Genomic DNA, 19,847 nt, shown 5'->3' with positions numbered 1-19,847 from the left:
GTATATATATATATCTCCAGCCTCTAATATAGTGCCTGCCACTTAGGAGAATCTCTATAAATGTTGAATGGATAATTTATATTCTGTTGGTAGGAATCTTTAACAAGAGGTTTTGTGTCATTTTCTGCATTATTCTCAGAGCACTGTAGCGCTCTGCAAAATTAGAATTCACTGAATATTGGCAAATATGAGAACAATTATGAGATAGTATCAAGTGAATGCCATTGTGGAGCAGAAGACAAGGGAAGCTGAATAAAGAGAATGAACAGAGTGCAGTAGGATATCAACAAAATGTGAGAATGGGGTCCGATGGGGAAGGAAGTGATAGCTAGAGGAGAGAAAGAGTGAGGAACGAAAAACAACATTAGCACTGTGGTAAGGGAAGAGATTAGCTGAACAGAAAGATCTGAAGGAGAAAGATTTTGAAAATGCTTTCTGCAGTCTGTCTCTGAGAAAACAGGTGGGGAAGCCAGATAAGAGGCCCTTTAAGTAATCCAGCCCTTTGACAGCAATGCATCACTAGGCAAATTATGGGTTGATTGTGAAATCAATACAAGAATGCAAATGTTGATTTGACAATAAAATTTGTGTAGGCTTTGAGGAAGTGATGTGTCCTATAAATGGCACCTGGCAGGGCTATGTAAATACAGTGGCTTCATGCTCTTGGTCAGAAGATAGTAGCTTTAGCCTGAGTGATTTCCCTCATCAATATTACAAACACAGCATCCTTAGAGTTTGAATCTATGAGTAATAGGGAAGAACAAGCCTTGAATTCACTCAGAGGAGAACTCAGATTTTTCTAGAAAATAATTGTATGTTTAATCATAGATTCACCCATCCCCTACCCAAATCCCTTGAGTATCAATTCATACCACGGTATTTATATCGTTGCTTATCTGCCTAAAACTACTGAGCTCTGTTAAGTCTGTAGTAATACTTCTTGAGCAACCAGACTTTAAGCACATCAGTAATAGAAGTGAAAAGGACCTGACAGATCACAGCAATCCTCTAGGCTGCCCCTGCCCCTTCACTATCACTTTTTTTCCCAATGATGAAACAGAGGTTCATTGACTTGTACAAGATCGCAAAGGTGATCATTACAGGTAGTGTTGCTACTGGGCTCTTTCTACGCAGCCCGTCTAATTACCATGAGTCCAAAGCCCCCATTACCATGGCAATCCCCAGATTTTCATTCCTTCGTTCATTCTTATTTCAATTCACTAAAATATACCCTGAAAAAAAAACTGTTTTAATAGTAGCATTTACATATATGTCAAAGATTCATAGATTCACTTTGCTTTTTTCTTGAAATATTTTTTACTTGGCTAAGAAAAACTAATGGCCTCAATAACAAATCATATACAGAATAAAACCCAAACGTATTTTCATCTACTGTGCTATATGGAGAAATAACTATTTATATCATCTGCATGTGACTGCATTCGCTTTTATACAGTTATATATAAATAATATTCTATTATCTTATTCTAATTAGATATAGAGGTAAGATACCTTTTGCATACGTTATTGGCCAGATTTGATACATTTTAAAACTATTCTCGTAAAAGTGGCTGTCATGATATTTCTATGGAATAGTGGGGATAAAATTTTCTTTTATTCAAATTATTATTTTAAATCTTGTTGAAAGAGCCCTTATTCTCAGATAAATTTTTATAAAACATCACATAGGTAGGAACATGGCTACATTCTTTTGGTCAAAAATGAAAATATGATCAAAATAAATCTGTTAAGGAATTCTTAAAACAACTTTCCCATAAACAACTTTTTGGGGTGTAACTGAAGTACAGTAAAGTACATGTATTTAAGTCTGTAATTTGATTATTTTTAATATATATATACTACTATAATTAAAACATCATCACAATCAAGATAACAAATGTATTTATCAACTCTCAAAGTTTCTCGAATCGTTATAATCCAATTCTCTCTCCAACATATCTCTAGCAATCATTGATTAGCTTTCTGTCACTATACGTTACTTTGTATTTTCTAGAATATTATATAAGTGAATTAACAAGTACTCAATGAGTACTTTTTTGGGAAGGGGGGACTAACTTTCACTCAACACAATAAATTTGTAATTTATCCATGTGGGCGTATGCATCAATAGTCCGTTCCTTTTTATTGTGAATAATATTTCATTGTGAAAATGAACTAGAATTTGTTCATTTATTGACCTGTTGATGGACATCTTGGTGTTTGTTTGTTTTGTTTTGTTTGTTTTCAGAATAAAATACATATTCATTTCTTTCTGCTCAATGTTCTTAGGAAAATGAATAGTCTCTCAGATCCTCATTTTTCTTTTCTATAAACAACTGAGATTAATGTCTTCCTCCTAGGAGTTTTGCAAGGATTAAACCACTAAACACATTGCCTGACACATAATAAATACTCAATAAATATTAACTTCTAAGTTATCACTTAATTGCTTTACTGGCATCAGTTATGAGGTAACACTTTCTTCCTGTTAAAATGCTTTCATTTTAAAATCATGTCTGTGTCTACTTAACTTGAACATTATCACAATTCTAGCCCAATTGTCTGTCCAACAAACAGTGGTACCAATACAGTTGGCTTCTTAAAGTACAATCCTTCTTTGGGATTCTATATTGGCTTCTATAACTAACTGATGACAATTTTTTCTAATGTATACACACACGCCCAGGCTAGCTAACAGAATGTCTATGTAGGTAGGACATGGAGACAACAATCAGGCTAAAAAGGCGCCTGTTTTTAGAAGCTTAGAAGCTGTGTTTGCATCGTAAATGTTCTATTTTAAATGAGATGACATGTTCATTTGTGGAGCTTGTGGGGAGGTACAGTTGAAAAGGATTATAGATTTGGGGAAGCAACTAAACTCCCAGTCTGCCCACTGATGATGCCAGTTTAGTTATCTTTGTTTTCTTTTTCTGAATTATTGTTTCTTCACTGAATCTCCTTTAAAATGTGCCCACACTGAATTTTTCTGCCCAAATCAGACATCTTCCATTAAAATATAAGTAAATAAATAAACAAAAAAAAAAGTGTTGATTTTCTCTTTCTTCATAAACATTATGTCCAACTAAGCTACTGAATCTAGTTCTGTTGGCAGATGGTGGTGGACAAAAGAATTTTAATTCCCCCTCATGGATATTATGAGTGGAAGTTGCATCTCGGGCTGAGCACCATGCTAATAAGGCCAAGCCAACACATTTGATGGTCAATGGGACTGGCTTGGTTTGCTCTAACACCAGTTCTTCTAACTTAAATTTGATTTTATTGATGTAGGTTTTTGTTCACCCAAAAAGAGTGCTGGTGGTTGTATGTGGAGGTGGGGTGGAATGGAGTTAGTAATTGATCAGTGATTTTGTGAATGAAAAGAGCATATACCCTAGAGATGATTAGTTGGCAACATCATTTCTGTATAAGGAAGATTGTATTATGTTGCCATTAGTTTCTTGATGGAATTAGAAACTACAGAGTAAAGGTATGCGGCCTATGAACTTGGAAGTCTTCTGGCATATACAGTACTGTCCACATATAAGGGTCACATAATTTAATTGATTAAAACAACTACAAAGGAATGACCTTTGTCTTCACTACTCAGAGAAGTGGAGACTATTTATTTCATTTTTGTACCTTACTGATTAGTAGGAATTTGCACTCCATCAAAAAGGTTTTCATGGAAAAGTTCATGAGTAGAATAATACAATGCTTTTATATTTTATCAGGATAACACGGTAATATGCAGAAATCTACAAATGCAGATACCTCTGCGGAAACACCGAGTTCCACCCGCCAAGGCACCGGAGCTGTGCAGATGAGAATCAAAAATGCCAACAGCCACAGTGACAGGCTGAGCCAAACCAAATCCATGATCCTCACTGATGTTGGGAAGGTCACTGAACCTGTAAGTCAAATACCTCTAATACCCCAAGTTCCTTAATATCAAATTTTGTAAAAAAAAAAAAAAAAAAAAAAAGAATTAGTCCTGTTTTATTCGTTTTCCTAATGTGCATGAGAAAACTGTTTTCGTAATATATTTTATCTTGCCTACTTATAGTCATAATAATATTCCCAGTTCTGAGAGAAGAGATGGACTTAATCCAGAGTGATAAAGTGGATTTGGAGCTAGACTGAAGAGCACCTTTGACTCATTTTAAGGGCCTTCACTATCATGCTTCAGTGTCATAAAAATAATGAGGTTATGCTAGCATGTGGTGTTTGTACTTCCAAATACAGTACATCACTTTGAAAAGCCAGAGGCTAAATTTAGCTAAGAATGAACTGAGAAATAAAAGTCTTTTTTAAAAAAATGTGAAAATCTCTTTCTTAAAATCTCCCAGCCATACACGATGTTGGAAATTAGGATTTGATTTGGAACGAACTTAAACAATTGAAATGGTGTGGCGATTGAAGGTTTGGGGAGGAAGCCATTTTGTCTCGATAATGTGTCATTAGGAAGATTTGAAATAAAATAGTTAGAGATGAACTCTACTGCCAATTGTGTCCCTGCCCCTGCACGCATCCTGAGCCACTAAACACACTGATTGTGATGAGTCTCCTCTGGTTAATTTCCTTCCATAATGGTGGTAACTTGCAGCTGAGGCCATAGGATGTTACAAAATTATTTATGCAATGTTAGCCACTCTTTTGGACCCTAGACCTATTTTGTTTCTCACAGTGAGAGAAAGAGCGAGAAATAGGTTAGCTGGGGACAGGCTGCAAGTTCCAGTCACCCTGCAGAAACATGTGAGCTATTAATTGTATGTTCTGTTAGTATTGTAGGGGCCTATGAAATATTCAGCTTCCTAACTGAGTTATTAAATGAGATAAACTTGCTGAGTAGCATGTTACCGATTATATTTATTCCCTGTTTTTCACTCGAATTTCAAGGGCAAAATTAATGCACAATGATCTCAGGAGCCTGAGAAATATATGATTTTAATCATCCTTTCTGCAGGTATTACAAACAAATTTAGTATGAGGAAGCCAGTGATTATATTCTGAGAGTGAGAAGTACATCCTTAGATAAGGTTACTCAGAGATGCATTTTTCTTTATTTACTTTCTCATTTAAAAGCATTGTCTGCTGGGAGGCACAACACTGCCAGCCTGACTCTGCTTTCAAACCCGCTAAAATGTTCCTCAACTATGAACTTGAGACAGTGGTTAGAGTAAATTATTGGAATCTCTATAATGTATTATCAGTAAGAACTGTACCTTTGAAAAAGTTTAAAAGTTAAGTATATTTAATGATGCCTAACATATTTTATTGGCTGTGTTTAACAAAAGGCACTATGCCGCAGTTGTTTTTGACAAGCATGAAAACATCACAGCATGAGACTGCAAAAGGAATTATGGAGAGAAATTACAAGTGATCCATCTCTCAATGAATTATCCACCTCAATAGCCCGCAGAACTCAGCTACCAATTAACACCTACTTTATTACATGTTGGGATGTACTTAATAACTTTCATGTGTTTATGCACTATTACCTTGACTGATGCCTCTTGTACAATTAGGCATAATTGGCATATCAATATGCAAAAGTTAAAAGGATTAACCCTCTTAAAACTAATGAGCATTTCTGTATCCAGCTGCTAAATGAGACAAAATTAGCATTTTTCACTTTTGGGCAGGATTTTATCATGCAGTTTCTCATTGTTGATATTACCTTGTTACATAACTTTAGTTTGGGGGGTTATGTGCTGGGCTGCTAGAGAATAAGAGTTTTCCAAAGTTAAATTAGCTATAATTATCCCAGCTTTTGTTTCCTCATTCTTAGCCTGGGCAATATGTATTCCTCGATAAGGAGCAAAAATAAAAGTTACTTTTGGTTATGTGTGCTCAGTGCATAATTATATAAAAAGGGTATTTTAGTGAGGATATGTCATTTCACCGAGAAAACTTGGCTCAGAGATACTGTATTGAAAGCTTGCCATGGCACTAATTTTCTTTCTGTCTCAGTTCTTTTCATCTCTTTTTTCCATGCACAATTTTCTGACTAGATACTGACAGAATGTAAAGTATTTTGGCATATTTATTCAAACAAGCCTGTTAAAGATATCTACTCAAGCTAAACTAAGAACTTGATTTTTCAGAAGTTGGAGGTTGGGGTGAGGTCAAGGGAGGAGATTTTGAATTTAAGAGAAACAGGAGAAGATGTATTCTAAAAATGCGTGTACATGTTCATGTGTAGCGTGGTTTCTTATAACAGAGACACATACATTTATCTGTACAGAAAAAAATTAAGAGTACTTAGAGACTATATATGTTATACACTCTATTCAATATGCATGGCATATATAAATATATATAAATATATATGTATATATATATATACTATTTGTTCACTGGCATAGCAATTATGATAATCTAATATGGACTTACTGGAGTGTATAATAACATGAGAATCTGATATTAGATTCATAATGATTTAACTTATTACAAAAATGATAAAAGGTTCTAGGGTCAAATCAATTATATAATTTTGTCATTAATTTAGAAATTCCTCTGTTTTATTTTGTTCAGTTAAAAATATGTTTACTATAACTGTGACCTCAGAATACTGTATGAAATTTGCCTGGATATGTCTCTATTTTGGGGATTTTCAATCGAAGAGTATATAGTTTAAAATGCCAATATAAACATTTATTCAACCCTAAGACTTGCAAACGCAGGTGAATTTGAATTGTTAAATTAAAAGTTGTGATTATCTAAATGCTGCAGGCAATCATTTCAGTGAAACAGGTATTGATACTCCATTAGTATTTTATTGGTGGTATGCATCATTTTCTTTAAACAGCAAATAATCATTTTTTATGTGGTTAATGACTGATGCTTTTTCAAAATTCAAAGAGGTCCCCTTACTACCTTGATAATGGAGAGGTGGGAAGTTTGGACATAGAAAGATACGGTTAGCATGAAAACTGCCTGTGAGAGAGATCTGGAGACTGCTTGGTGGGAAGGGGACACTCTTTGGTGTCAGTGATTTGTTGTCTTATCCTGGGCACCAGAGTGAGCCCTCTTAAGGGTAGACTGCTTAGTTACCTGAATGTGCTGAACAGAGAAGCAGACGGCTTAGGGAGAGTAAATGGGGACAAGTGAAGTGTGCCTTTTTAAGGGCTAAAAAGACTAATGTGCAATCCGGCAAATAGCTAATGCAAAAGGTTTAATGTGATTTTGATATTATTTATAAGAGGGATGCTCCAGTCTGGTTGACAGTTTAGAATAGATATTAATGAAGAATTTAAATAGCCCACATCAGGAAACAGTAGACATAGGATTTGCAGGCAGGAGCAGTTTCGGCATTTAATGCTGGTGTCTAAAGAAGCAACATATATGAATATTCACCATCTCCAGTTTGTAAACCCTGCAGAAGTTCATCACTTCATTCATGGCCATTATGGACAAAGAAATATCTTTTTATTAGTTTTCAGATAAAGACTTAACTCGAACCATTCCTAAATGTTAACACACAGGACTCCTTTTGCTTCTGTTAAAAGTATGTGCTCGTTCATTTTTCATTGTAATATAAGAAAAAAGAGGAAACAATTTTCTTTTGTTTCTTACTTCTGTGATTATAGGATACTTGCCAAAGTTGTGGCTAGCCAAAAAGGCAGACATAAAAATTGCTACTAAAAATATAAGCCTTCTGTTTAGCAGAGTTTTTGAGAAATATTGTGAGACTGTAGGACTTGTCCATGTTTACTTCGAATGAAGCTTATAGTTAGGTTTGAGGCTTTGTTTGTGTAAATTGTCCTGAAGTGGATACTGATATTTAATTAAAATGACACTAAATCACATTGAATTGATAAGACTTGGCATCTCAAACAAAGGTAATTGCCCGTATTGGTTTTGTGCAAAAATAGTGCTGCTTGGAAAATGTGCAGCCAACACAGACTGTCAACTCCATTTATAGATCAATATGTGAAAACCATTGATCAGGCAGGCATGTATAACAGTAACGCTTTGCATTTATTTGTTGTTTTTATACCACATTAAAGCTTACAGGATTATAGGCTTCCTAAATATTTTGACTTCCTCATAAATATATGATCTGTTGCATGTTAATTAAATGAGAGTCTGCAGCCATTTCTAAAATTGTTTTTAGTTTGATGATTTCCTTTTATTGCTGTGGATCATATGATCTGAAAAGGGATTCGTTTCCTTTTGCATAAAGATTATTAAAGCTTATTTTAATATGTCCTGTTTAGTATAAGATGGGGTTGCCTTTTGCTTTGAAAAATATAGATACAGACAATTATTTTCTCTTAGCGAGTGGCTGATCTCCCCCACCCCCCTTTATTAACTGGGCATTCTCAGCATTCAGGGTAGAATTATTTCCTGACATATTTTACACGCCTTGTAGATAATGGGTCTTCTTGATTTCTCCTGATAGAATTTGTTTTCTTTCTTTCCTTTTTATCTAGCTCTGTAGTACAGGCATCTGATCAAGCATTATGTAGAAAATAAACTGATCATCTCAATTTAATTCTAGGCACACACAAATATAATTTGAATTTTATTTTTCTGATTCAAGAACAAGGCTTATGAGCTGTTCTTATACACTGCATTCTGCAGTTAAATCTTTCTTATCTCATCAATGTAAGGACAGTGTTTTGTTCCTAATCTTTATTGGACTATTGTGGATGACATTTGTAAGCCATTTTGGTTTATAAGGAAAAGCTGGAGGACAGTGGAGTGAGACTCTCCATAGATTCAAGCTTCAGATATGACTACGCAATAATGTGTCTTCCAGTGCAATTTTCTTTGCCACTGAGAGGTCAATTTTGTTGAGAAATCTTTTTATATCCTCTATATACATCAGGAGTGCTGCTTTCAACAAAATACTTGGCTATATATATGATATTAAAGCAATAATAAAAGAAACAAGATTTCAGAAACAGCAAAATAAAAAATTATGAAATTCAAGGGTTACCTAAGGTAACTAGTCTGTGGTAGGGAAGACAAAAAAGTTTATTAGCCTGAATTTTGACTTTTACATAATGTGCCATGTGGGAGGAAAAAGAATCAAAAACCACCAGAGACTTCTTTCCTTGTCTTTGCCTTCCCGTGTCATTTCATGCTGTGAAAATCTTTAACTCTGTTTACCAAGCACAAATTGGACTTGCCAAAGGTTCAGAAAGTTTACAATGACACCACACTTCAAAGAATGAGCCTGGTCTTGAATTCACATATGTGGCTGCATCATTTCCATTTTAACTTGAGCACAGCTAAATTTGTTTATAATGTCCTACTGATCGAACATGGCGCTGAATGTACACGAGATACATTTTTTTAAAAGTTAGTCCTCTGATTACTAATTTGAATCCAAAACTCTAACCTTGTTAGCATCTGGACTTATTTCCATAATAACAACCCCTTCAGAACCTACAAAGTAATGAATAATTGACAACAAATGAAATGTTTTGATAGTTGTCGGCACAAAGCATGTTTAATGTTTTGTGTTGCTTCCTAGCTAATTATGTAGATGACACATTTGTCAGACCTTGACTGCCATTAGAAACGTGTTTCCAGAGGGGAGAAAAACAGGCTATTCATAGAGTAATTAACTAGAATGCTCAATGACCTGTGAGAGATTCAAATCGCTGCCAGTTCAGACATTGTTTTGTTACAGAAGCAGAGGGGTAATTAAAATTCCAAATTACAGTCCTATGATGGAGCATTTGTTTGTTGACAGTATACTCTTACTCTAGTTTGTTAATTCTTTTTTAAATTGCTTCTAATCCATTTTATAGCTTTAGGAGTTCTGTCTTTGAATTTACTGACAACTAATATTATGGTAAATTGTACTTCAATGGAGTACTGAGTGCCTCACAGTTTCAAGGGAGCACAAGGTGGGTGGGATAAAATAACTCGTTCCCTAAACTGACATATCAGGTGCTGTCAGTGGGTTTGCCACTAATGTGAAACATCTTGTTAAATACCCCTTTTTCAATTCTGTATTAGGAGAAAACATCCTAGTAGGAAATACAGAGATAAAAAGGAAAGTAATGATAAACATCTAGAAAGGAGAAAGAAACCTAATCTCCCAACACAAAATGATTGATTAAGGAGCGCTGTTACCAAGAAGGAGAAAAGAGGAGTTGGGACTGACGATGACTTGGGGGAGGGTGTAGAGTTCAATTCCAAAGATGCAACAGTCCGTAGGAAAGCTCTCATAGGTCACTCAAAATAAGAACATGTTTTACAGCATTACCTTGCGTCTTAGGTCAATAACAAAATGTGGGATAATGGGTATCACCCAGGAATTTCTCAAGGAATTATTGAGATAGTTTACAAATCTAGAAGGCTAAAGGTCTAAAAAATTCAGCACAAGTGAAATATTTATTTAGATTGCTGAAAGTGAGGATATAGTTTTATTAAAAAGATCTGACAGAAGTCACACGGTATTTGATGCAGGCGAGCTGACAGAGGCATCCAGTGAGCGTTGATTATCCCGAAGTCACTGTCAGCTAGGATTGATTTTCACTTTCTCCGTTTATGTAACAGTTCCTGTAATACAGCTGACCCCGAATCACGTTACCTTGTCATTTCTATGCATGGATCAAGAAGAGATGAGCTGAAAATAGCTAGACACTGACCTTGAACTTGCCAGAAAAGTGAGAAGTGACAGTGGGATTTTTCTGTAGTTCGTGTACAAAGATTAAGGCAAACTGTTCTTCTGTTGAGTTCACTGTAGCAGCACAAGGGGGCAGAGCAGTACTAGAGATTACAGGTAAAATAGATTCCGCTCCAGCATGTAAAGGCTCTGAAATACCAAGTTAGAGCCAGAGGTCTCGTTTTCACATCTTAGTGTAGACATAAAGGAGAATTACTGATGAATCAAAATCTTGGGTCCCCTGATGTTCATAATCAGTAATCAGAAATGTACATTCTAATTTAAAAAGGTTACCTAATACTCTGTGTGGCAGCAAGTATGCTTTGCCACTAAATTATTTGCAGTATCTCTTATTTAATTTATATAATACTTTTCACTCTTAATATAACTTTGGAAACATAGTCAATATTATTAAGATAGTTTTATGGAAAATTCCTAAGGCGATGTGTGTATTTTACGTACAATAGTATCAGAGGATGGGAAGTCTTTTTATATTTATTATCAAACCCCCAAATTCAAATTGGCAATGTGCACCCACCAAAAGGTAAAATGAAAGCTGAAAAAGTGATGTTTGCCATTTGATTTATGTTTGTTTATACCTTGTACATTTTCCTATTTTAATATTTACCTCAGTTTTCAAAGATGTCCTTTAATATATCATCATTATAACCTTGATTAATCTTAAACACAGTATGTTCAACATTGTCCTTTGCACTTAGTTAAGATAAATCATTGTTGCACTGATGCTGAATGTTTCTCATAAATGGCGGTCAAAGAACTTGCCAAATGAAGCAGAGAACTGAAGCAGGTTGAGAAACAGAAGAAGAAGAACAAACACTGACTTGATTATCTCCCAGGTTGTAAGTGCCTTATGTAATAGCAAAATATCATCTTTGCATGTGTGACGGCACAACACTGCAAACCTCCACAGTAACATTTTTGCATATAATGGATCCCTTCTGTATGTACACATACATACACATATATATCTATTATACTTATATACATATGTAGTATATGTGTGTGTGTGTATATATATATATATATACACACACACATCTCTATCTCTATATATACATATACACAGAGAGAGATGTATTTTTAAATCTTTATATATTTGAGCTCACTTTATATTATAGGAAAAATAACATACATATATTTATTTACAAGCTGAAATATCAAGATTGCTTCAATTTTCCTCTTCTGTAGACTTAAGTCAAGACAAACTGACAATGTTAAGGTCTGAGGAGTAAGTAGAATTCCAATTTGTATTAGGGATGGAATAAATAGGGGACCATTCTGTTGACGAGAATGAGGCTGAAAATATTCAAAATATCTATGTCATTACAGAAATCTATCACATCTAGTTTTTGGCTTCATGTAGAAAAAAATGGCTTTGTGCTTCAAGCATAAGTCTTCCAACTGAGAAGGTTTTGATGATGATGATGATGATGTGTGTGTGTGTGTGTGTGTGTGTGTGTGTGTGTGTGTGTGTTGGAGGGGTAGGGATATGGTGAATTGACAATTACAGAATTGGTGTGTCTGAAACTGATGTCTTTGATGGCAATCCTGAGGACCAGTTGCATTCCTTTAGAGTCATGTTTTGCATTCCAGCTCCTCAGGGTTCTCAGAGGACCTCTTGCGTGCCCTCTCTCAGGTGGTAGGAAACCCATCCCTCAATGGTTGATTAGCTTCTGCTTCTGAGGTCAAGGCAGACATAAAGGTGTTGGCCGCTAAAACACTTCCCCAAAGTTGTTTCTTCCCTCCCTCCAGTGCATTAAGGCTTTTAATAAGGGACTCCAGTCCCTGATGTGTTCAGATTCAGTTTATTGTTACCATCTGTTTAATTACCCTCTCAGGTTTATGTTGGGAAGCATGAAAGTATTTTATCCAGCCTTTGAATCCCTGTGTTCCTAAAGAGATGTGGGTAAAGTACTGTACTTGTCAGTTTTCAAAGAGCATATTAAGAACTGATAAGCAGAACCATCTCCAAACAATACCAAGTAAGGAAAAGGCTTTTTTTTTTTTTTACATTAATGCATCTCACAAGTAATTAACAAATGTACAGTGATGTGGCACTCTCTCCCAGCAATGATGCCATCTCCTTTACATGCAATTTCATATGCTTCTCCTTTGAGGTGATGGATTCTTATGATTCCTATCCACTTCCAATGCACTGGCAGTAAGTTTATTGGGGAAGAGAAATGGGATTTGAGTTGTAACAGGATGTACGGTTGTCATATGTCAAGCAGGTTTAAGGACGTGTTAAAGTGAAAGAGAAATCACATATTCAAAAAACAAAGAATTTGGGGGGGGGAGGGTGAAAAAACCCAGAAGAAATTCAGTTATTTTATATTTTCTTCTCTTCATACTCTTCATTATTATTATTATTATTATTACATTACATTACATCTTTTTGTTTGTTTTAATTGGAGAAGCATCAGTGGGTCATTTCCGGTTGCCACTATAGTCACCATGATATGGTGAATTCGCCATATACAGATGCCTTTGATAACAAAAATTACACTGGCTGATAGATTTGTCACCCATTTATCTATAAATTTTTCTATTTACCAAATAACATTAAATGAAACAAAACCAAATTTGAGTATTTAAATATCAAAACATTTTTGAGGTCTGACTCTGAAAACCAAACAATAAATAAAGCAGCTGATTTTACTTTCTAAATCAAACAAAGAAGGCAAATGACTACGAATGTTTAATTTGTACTGGTCCCTTAGGAGGTGATTTCAATAAGTGAATATGTTTTCCTTGAGATTCCAAGGTAATATTAGATTAAGAATGTGTTTGAAAGTGTTCAGAAATCATGGTCTGGTTATTATGTGAGTTTCCTTCCACAATACTGTAAACATAAATGACCAAGATATTGTTTTCTTTTTATCTCTTCATGAAGAAACCAGTGCTGTTTTTGCCTTGTGATCCTATATTATTTCTGTGGGGGAAGAAAAATAGTGATGACACCAACTTTCCTCCACTACTTTTGGACACCTGACCTGCTTTCTTTCCCACAGGGTAAAAGGAAGCTGCAGTCTTCATATTTCCAATGAGAAGGGACATGTGTCTCCTTGCATTGAATTGTCTTAGATCATATCATGCAGCACAAAGTGACCCAATATAGGAAGACAGGAAAACAAAGTGACAGTTTTGTTTGTTCAAATATAAACGCCAGCATCGAGACATGGGGACAAATCCTAGAGGCCCACTGCCAGATCACAGGAATTAAATAGCAAGAGCTGATATTCTGTATTTGAATAAAATGTATTCAAGCATAGTCTATAATTAGCAGTGAAAAGATAAAAAACAAATAAGCTTAGCTCAGGTTACACAAACTGAGTGTAACTACTACTGTTTTTAAGATCCATGAGAAAGTGATTCTTGCTGATACGTGATAATACATCACCCACTGTGGTCTTATCTATTGATCATAGCCTGACAATGGGTAACCTTTCATGGCAACTTCCTCTTTTACCATGAATTATTGACAGTGTTAATGTCAATAATGTATGATCAAATAGACAGGAAAGAAGTTTACATTCCTGGATATGCTATCTTTAACCTCCAGGTTTTTACTATCATAGTTTAAAAAAAAAGAAAAAGAAAAGAAAGAAAAGAAAGAGAAAGAAGACATTTTCTTTCTTGTCTTGAAAATACTAATGAATAACTTTTACCTTGACACAGATCATTAGCATGACATCCTTATAATTCTCATCTACAATATATTTTGGATAATAAAGTCCTGTACTTAAGGGAACATTTTAATTGTTATTTCTACCCTTGTGTCCTCTACCTTATATAAAAAAAAAAAATCCTAGGAAATGTTACTCTAATTGTGTCCTGAGAATTAATAATTTCTGGCTCGCTGGGTGATCATCATCCCAACACTGCCTCTGTGGCCCGTTAAGAGTCCCCAAAGTGAAAAGTGGGCAAGAAGATCAGCTACTTTCATCTGTTCATTCATTAGTCTACTCTTTTATTCATTCGACAGATATTTACTGCCACCTGTTATATGTCAGAGGCTGCTTTGAAAGATGAGGACAAAAAAGAAAAAGATTATCTTTCCTGTTGGAGATTACAGTCAAGCAAGATAGACTCCTTATCCTAGGATAGACAAGGCTCAGCTCATTCACTTCTTAGATGTCATCATTGTCACTTTCAACACTAGTATTAACACCGTGTGCATTACGTTTTGTCACAAATATTGTACACGGTGTTTAAAATTGGCTTGTGCAATAAGATACTTTCACTTTTTCTTCTTGTAGATGCATTTCTGTGGTTTGTCAATCTTAAATGAGATTTTTTTTTTTTTTTTAATTTAAAATTGTGGTACTCCCACCATATCTTAATCTGCTTTAAATTCTCTTTTGCATACTTTGGCGTATTTCCTATGACTTGTCTCCTTTGGCATACACAAGTTACTAAAGTACTTTCTTTGGTAACAAATCAAGGTGCAAATATTCTCATCTGGTTAAATTTTATTCTTCACCCATTCTAATTTCCCCTTCCTTAGTCTTAATGTATTTGTGTAAACTTTTAATTTTTTGAATAAAAGTTAAAATGTCAGTATGTTCGTTAACATCTATGACTGTTTATGCTTCCAACATGAAAATTGAAAACAGGCTCAATTTAGAATTTTACAGAGCCTTCAAAAATTTCACTACTTCTTGACTATTAAAAAATATTATTGCGATCTTTGCTGGTGGGGTCTGGGTGAACATTGTCTTTCAAGTATCCATGATTTGTTTAATTTTGTAGTGTTGATTGTGGAAAAAAAATCTAATTTACAAAGCTACCTAAGCAGTTTGTATCGTTAGTGTTATTCTTGTCTATTTAAGAAGAGCATGTCATAATAGCCCTTAAAACATGTTGCTAGCCATGATACCAATGTTAACCTACATTAAAACAAAGGTGATAATGCTAACCATGAAGCAAAGATCAGAGAACATAGGCCTAGTTGACATTAGGAGTTTGAGGCTTAATTCATTTGGGAAAAAGGGAAAATAAAGAGGGGAAAAGCCTTTTTTGAAAAGTAATTTCTTCAAATTGCATAGACAAACTTGAGCCAAAATACAGTAACATCCACATCTTGACATGAACTAATCAGCTAACCAGTTTAAAGATTTATCTCTGCCTAAGCAAGGTGATTCTCAGATCTTTCTGATTACTTGACCATGTGCAAAATAAGCTCCACTGAGTCCTCACAATTCCTTAATTCTCTCATATGTACACAATGAGACTACAGCCTTGCTATGAGAATGAACAAGGAAATCCAGATCAGATTCTGGAGGCAACAAGAACTGTTTTATACCTTTAATTGTGAATCTAAACTTCTTTCCACTCACGCTCTTTTTCTAATTCTGAGTCCCCCGGATCCTGTCTGATGGCTTAGCTAAAATCAGTCTTGAAAGATCCATGCTTCGCAAGATCATCAACATGCACCTAGAACTCTGATAACATCCTGTCATCTGTTTCAAAGACCTATTTAAGGACAATATTGACTTCATATATACTATTTACATTCTACAGTGAGACAAGTGGGACTAAAGCAGGGGTTACCATCCAGGGACTGATACAATTCTACCACAGTAATTTTTCTTCTGCCGGAATGGTGTTTTTAAATTTTTGATTTTGAAAACCGTTAGAGTCGTGGTATCTTCATCAATGTATGCAAAATCCTTGGTCCCAAAGAAACGTTCATTTGTAATCTTAAAGTTATTTTCATTGGCTGGCTATTCAGAGGTAGAGTATGATGTGGCAAGTCAGAAGATGGCAATTGTTAGATAAAAATTTGGAAATTCAGAAGATGACAATTGTCAGTCATACATTTGGAAATGTCTCTACCACATTTTACTGACAGTATAAAGACAGACTGTTATATAACTAACTATGAATAATTTTCTTATTTAGATTTTCTCATTTAGGCTTAATTTCAATTTTAGACTTCTACATTATTATAAATTACAAACATCTTGGGGTCTTTCAGACAATACTAAAAAATAACTGTGATTATCTATGGAAATGGTGTTTTCTTGTCACCAAGTTATAAATATTCTGTTTATTCTGTGTTATCTTTGTTCTAATTTTGTGGATTTTGTTAAATAGTTCTAAAAAAATTGACACAAATTTACTTTGTATTTAGGTGAAGCAATGTACCTCTAAATCTTATTTTTAAAATTATACTAAGCCTTTAAAAATGAGAAACAATGCTAACAGTTCACAATATTATACTAAATTTAAGTCTACTGAGATTTGAATCATCATCTTATTATTTACTTTATATTACTACTAATTAAACTTAATTTGAAGACGTTTAAATTTTGTTAGATTTATTATTTCTTCAGTTGACATGTAACATCTATAAGAAATGGAACAAACCAAAAAAATGAACTCCGCAAGCAATCTCAACTCCGCTTTTCATAGGCAAAATTTATCTTTCTCAAGCATCTGTTTTACCAATTCGGAAGCTGTGTGCCTTTTAGTGAGAGAGGATAGGTTCATATGAGGAAGAAAAAAGCTTCTTTAAACAAGATTGAAGGGCTCTCAAAGATCTCTAGACTTATATCTTGCATGTTGAATTTGACCTAAAGATGTGTTTTATTTGGTCCAGATATTGTTTTTTCCTTATTTATTTTTAAATGAGGAGACTTTTTAATTTAGCATTGTGAATTTTCACATAAAAATTTGTATACGTGACATCTTTCAAAAAACCTGAGAAATGCTAGCATTATTTGGCCGGCTCCCCAAAGAACAGGCAATAACTAGTTGAAAGTAAATAGCTATTGCCTAGTCTAGATGAGCAAGTGGCCTCTAGTTCACAGCCATAGAATCAGGCCCCTTTCGCTGGGTCAGATTACCCACCTAAGACTTGAGTTGGCAATGCCAGCTTTGCATTATCTATTCTCACCTTCTTTACATATCTGCTAAGGACAAAAAGAAGCTGAGTTGTCATTCAGATAACTGCAAAACTCATGTATTTTCCAGTTTGCTCTTCTAGGTAGAATAAGGTACTGTTTCTTTCTATTCTAAAACCTTATTTCTACCTAGAAGAGCAAATTAGAAAAGTTATACTAGATATATATAGATATGGTTATTTACATAAATGGAACTTTGGAAAACTTTATCCTTTGCTGATTCCCAAAGACACTAATTAGTGCCCCTGTGGCACACAAATCTCCAATGACAAATCAAAGATTCAGTCATGGGGAGATGTGGCAAGCCTCTGTCCCTGAAGTGGCCCCTCTAGGTTCAATCAGAACTGTCAGCGGCAAGTGTCATGAAGCAGTTATAGTACCCTTGTTTTTCAGTTATGAGTTTAGTATTCATTCAGTATTTTAACCAGTAACATTTTACTCTAACCAGTATTAGAATTAATTTTAGGCATTATAAGCTTAAAAATAAGTAAATCACCTCCTCAAGTACATCTACATGATGGTTACCTTCAAAGTGCTTTTGCCATCCTTGGGAGCAAATAGGAGTTTAGTGATTATGAACATGAACTTATACTAGGAAAATCTGGGAAGAAATCCTAGCTCTGCCTCTTACACACTATGTTACTTTGGGCGAATTTCTTGATGGTGTTGGGCCTTTCTATTCACATTTTTAAATGAATATACAAATACCTGATACCTATAGACTCATGAAGATTAAGAGATAATGTACATAAAGCACAAAGTATGATACCTGGGCACGTAGGAAGTATTTAAAAATTATTTTAAAAAGTGCTATTATAATTTTGCTACCCATTTGTAAAAAGTCCTTTTGGCAGACCTGGCTCTGTTGCTTTGAGCTGCCCTATATGCACCTCTGCTATTTTGACCAACATCTTTCAGCAAACCAGCTCCCAGAACCCACCTATTTTCTGAACTATTTAGATTCAACCACTTTGAATTCTTACTCAGCCAATTCTTGATTTATTTAAGCTTCTGATTCTTAGACAAATCTTCTCTGATAGCTGATACTGTTCATGCAATAAATCTGCTGGCTTTTGTCCTCAGCTATGACTCACAGCTCTTACATTACAATAATACAAAAGTTTACCATTTGAGGTAATTTATGTTGTACCTGGGACTGTGCTAAGTGCTGTAACAGAGGAGATTGACTAAAACCTCACACCAACAAATAAATGCTAGAACTGAGACGTGACTCAAAGATGTCTGATACCAAAGCCCAAGCTTTGGCCGTTGTGACTCACAGTCTTTATTATAGATCCTAAGTCCTAAAACCCTACCTTAGGCCTCTAGCATGACATTCTGCTATGTACATCCTGGCCCAGAGAACAGGTGGGGAGCAGATGTATGTCCTACTTTATGCCAATTAAAATTCTATTCAACTTTTTAAAAACCAATTAAAACTCAATCTCCTACCTGACATTTTCTCTGACTGGTCTTTCTCTCATCTGAACTCCTAAAGAAATTATTCATTTGATTAATTATGTAATGATTCATTATGCACAGTTTTAGTTTATATTTTTTTCTGTTTTACTTTGAAAATGTTTTACCCTGTATTATTGTTGTTCAACCTTTTATATTTTCATATTACATATCCCCTACTAAAGTGAAAACTCCTTAAAGTCAGACATCATAGCTAACCACAATTGAACCTGGCTAAAAATAAACATTTAATATATATTTTTTAATTTAAAGTACTTTTAAAATTTTAAAATATTATGTGTTTAGTAGCACCTAGTGATATCTCTTCCAATTTCAGAGAACAAAACATATCTAAAGACACAGAGGGAACAAAACACTTACGAAGTAAGAAAAATTTAGAATCTAGGGATATCTCCTAACTAGAAAGATAAAGAAACTTTATCGAGGGAGAAAAACACCAGTAGTTTATCTACATTTCATCCCTTGAACAGTGAAGTCACCAACATATCCAATTAGGCCAAAAATAGGTAGCTCATCTCTTTGACTGCCTGCCTACAATTCAGAAATTACAGAGCATGTGCCAACCGAAAACTAAGTAAGACCACCTCCCGCCCGCCTTGCACAGTGTTGTTTTCTGGCAGACTTCCGTTGCTCTTCACCCTTCCTTCATCTTTTTACATCCGCTCAGAAGCTGAAACTCCCAGAAAGCAACATGGTAAGGATAGTAGGGAAAAGAGAGTGGACTAAGATATCTTGGGAATTATAGTAACCACACGTATATTGCTACAGATAGACCTGGAGTTACCATGAACACCAGTAGAAGGGCAGGCTGG

At 34.8% G+C, this 19,847-nt stretch overlaps 1 protein-coding gene across 1 annotated transcript in view; it reads left to right on the top strand.

The window, feature by feature from the left end:
* The window catches only part of ARHGAP15 (Rho GTPase activating protein 15), a 592,609-nt gene that overhangs the window by 25,463 nt on the left and 547,299 nt on the right, over positions 1-19,847 (top strand). Inside the window, exon 3 of the mRNA XM_011354472.2 lies at positions 3,732-3,910. Within this exon, the coding sequence (XP_011352774.1) occupies positions 3,746-3,910 (165 nt within the window). The 5' untranslated portion in view covers positions 3,732-3,745. The remainder of the gene's footprint in view (positions 1-3,731; positions 3,911-19,847) is intronic.

The sequence above is a fragment of the Pteropus vampyrus genome, unplaced genomic scaffold, assembly GCF_000151845.1.
Source record: "Pteropus vampyrus isolate Shadow unplaced genomic scaffold, Pvam_2.0 Scaffold17, whole genome shotgun sequence".
Lineage (NCBI taxonomy): Eukaryota > Metazoa > Chordata > Mammalia > Chiroptera > Pteropodidae > Pteropus > Pteropus vampyrus.
Note: the sequence above shows the minus strand (reverse complement) of the source record. Positions and strands in the feature narration are given on the sequence as shown.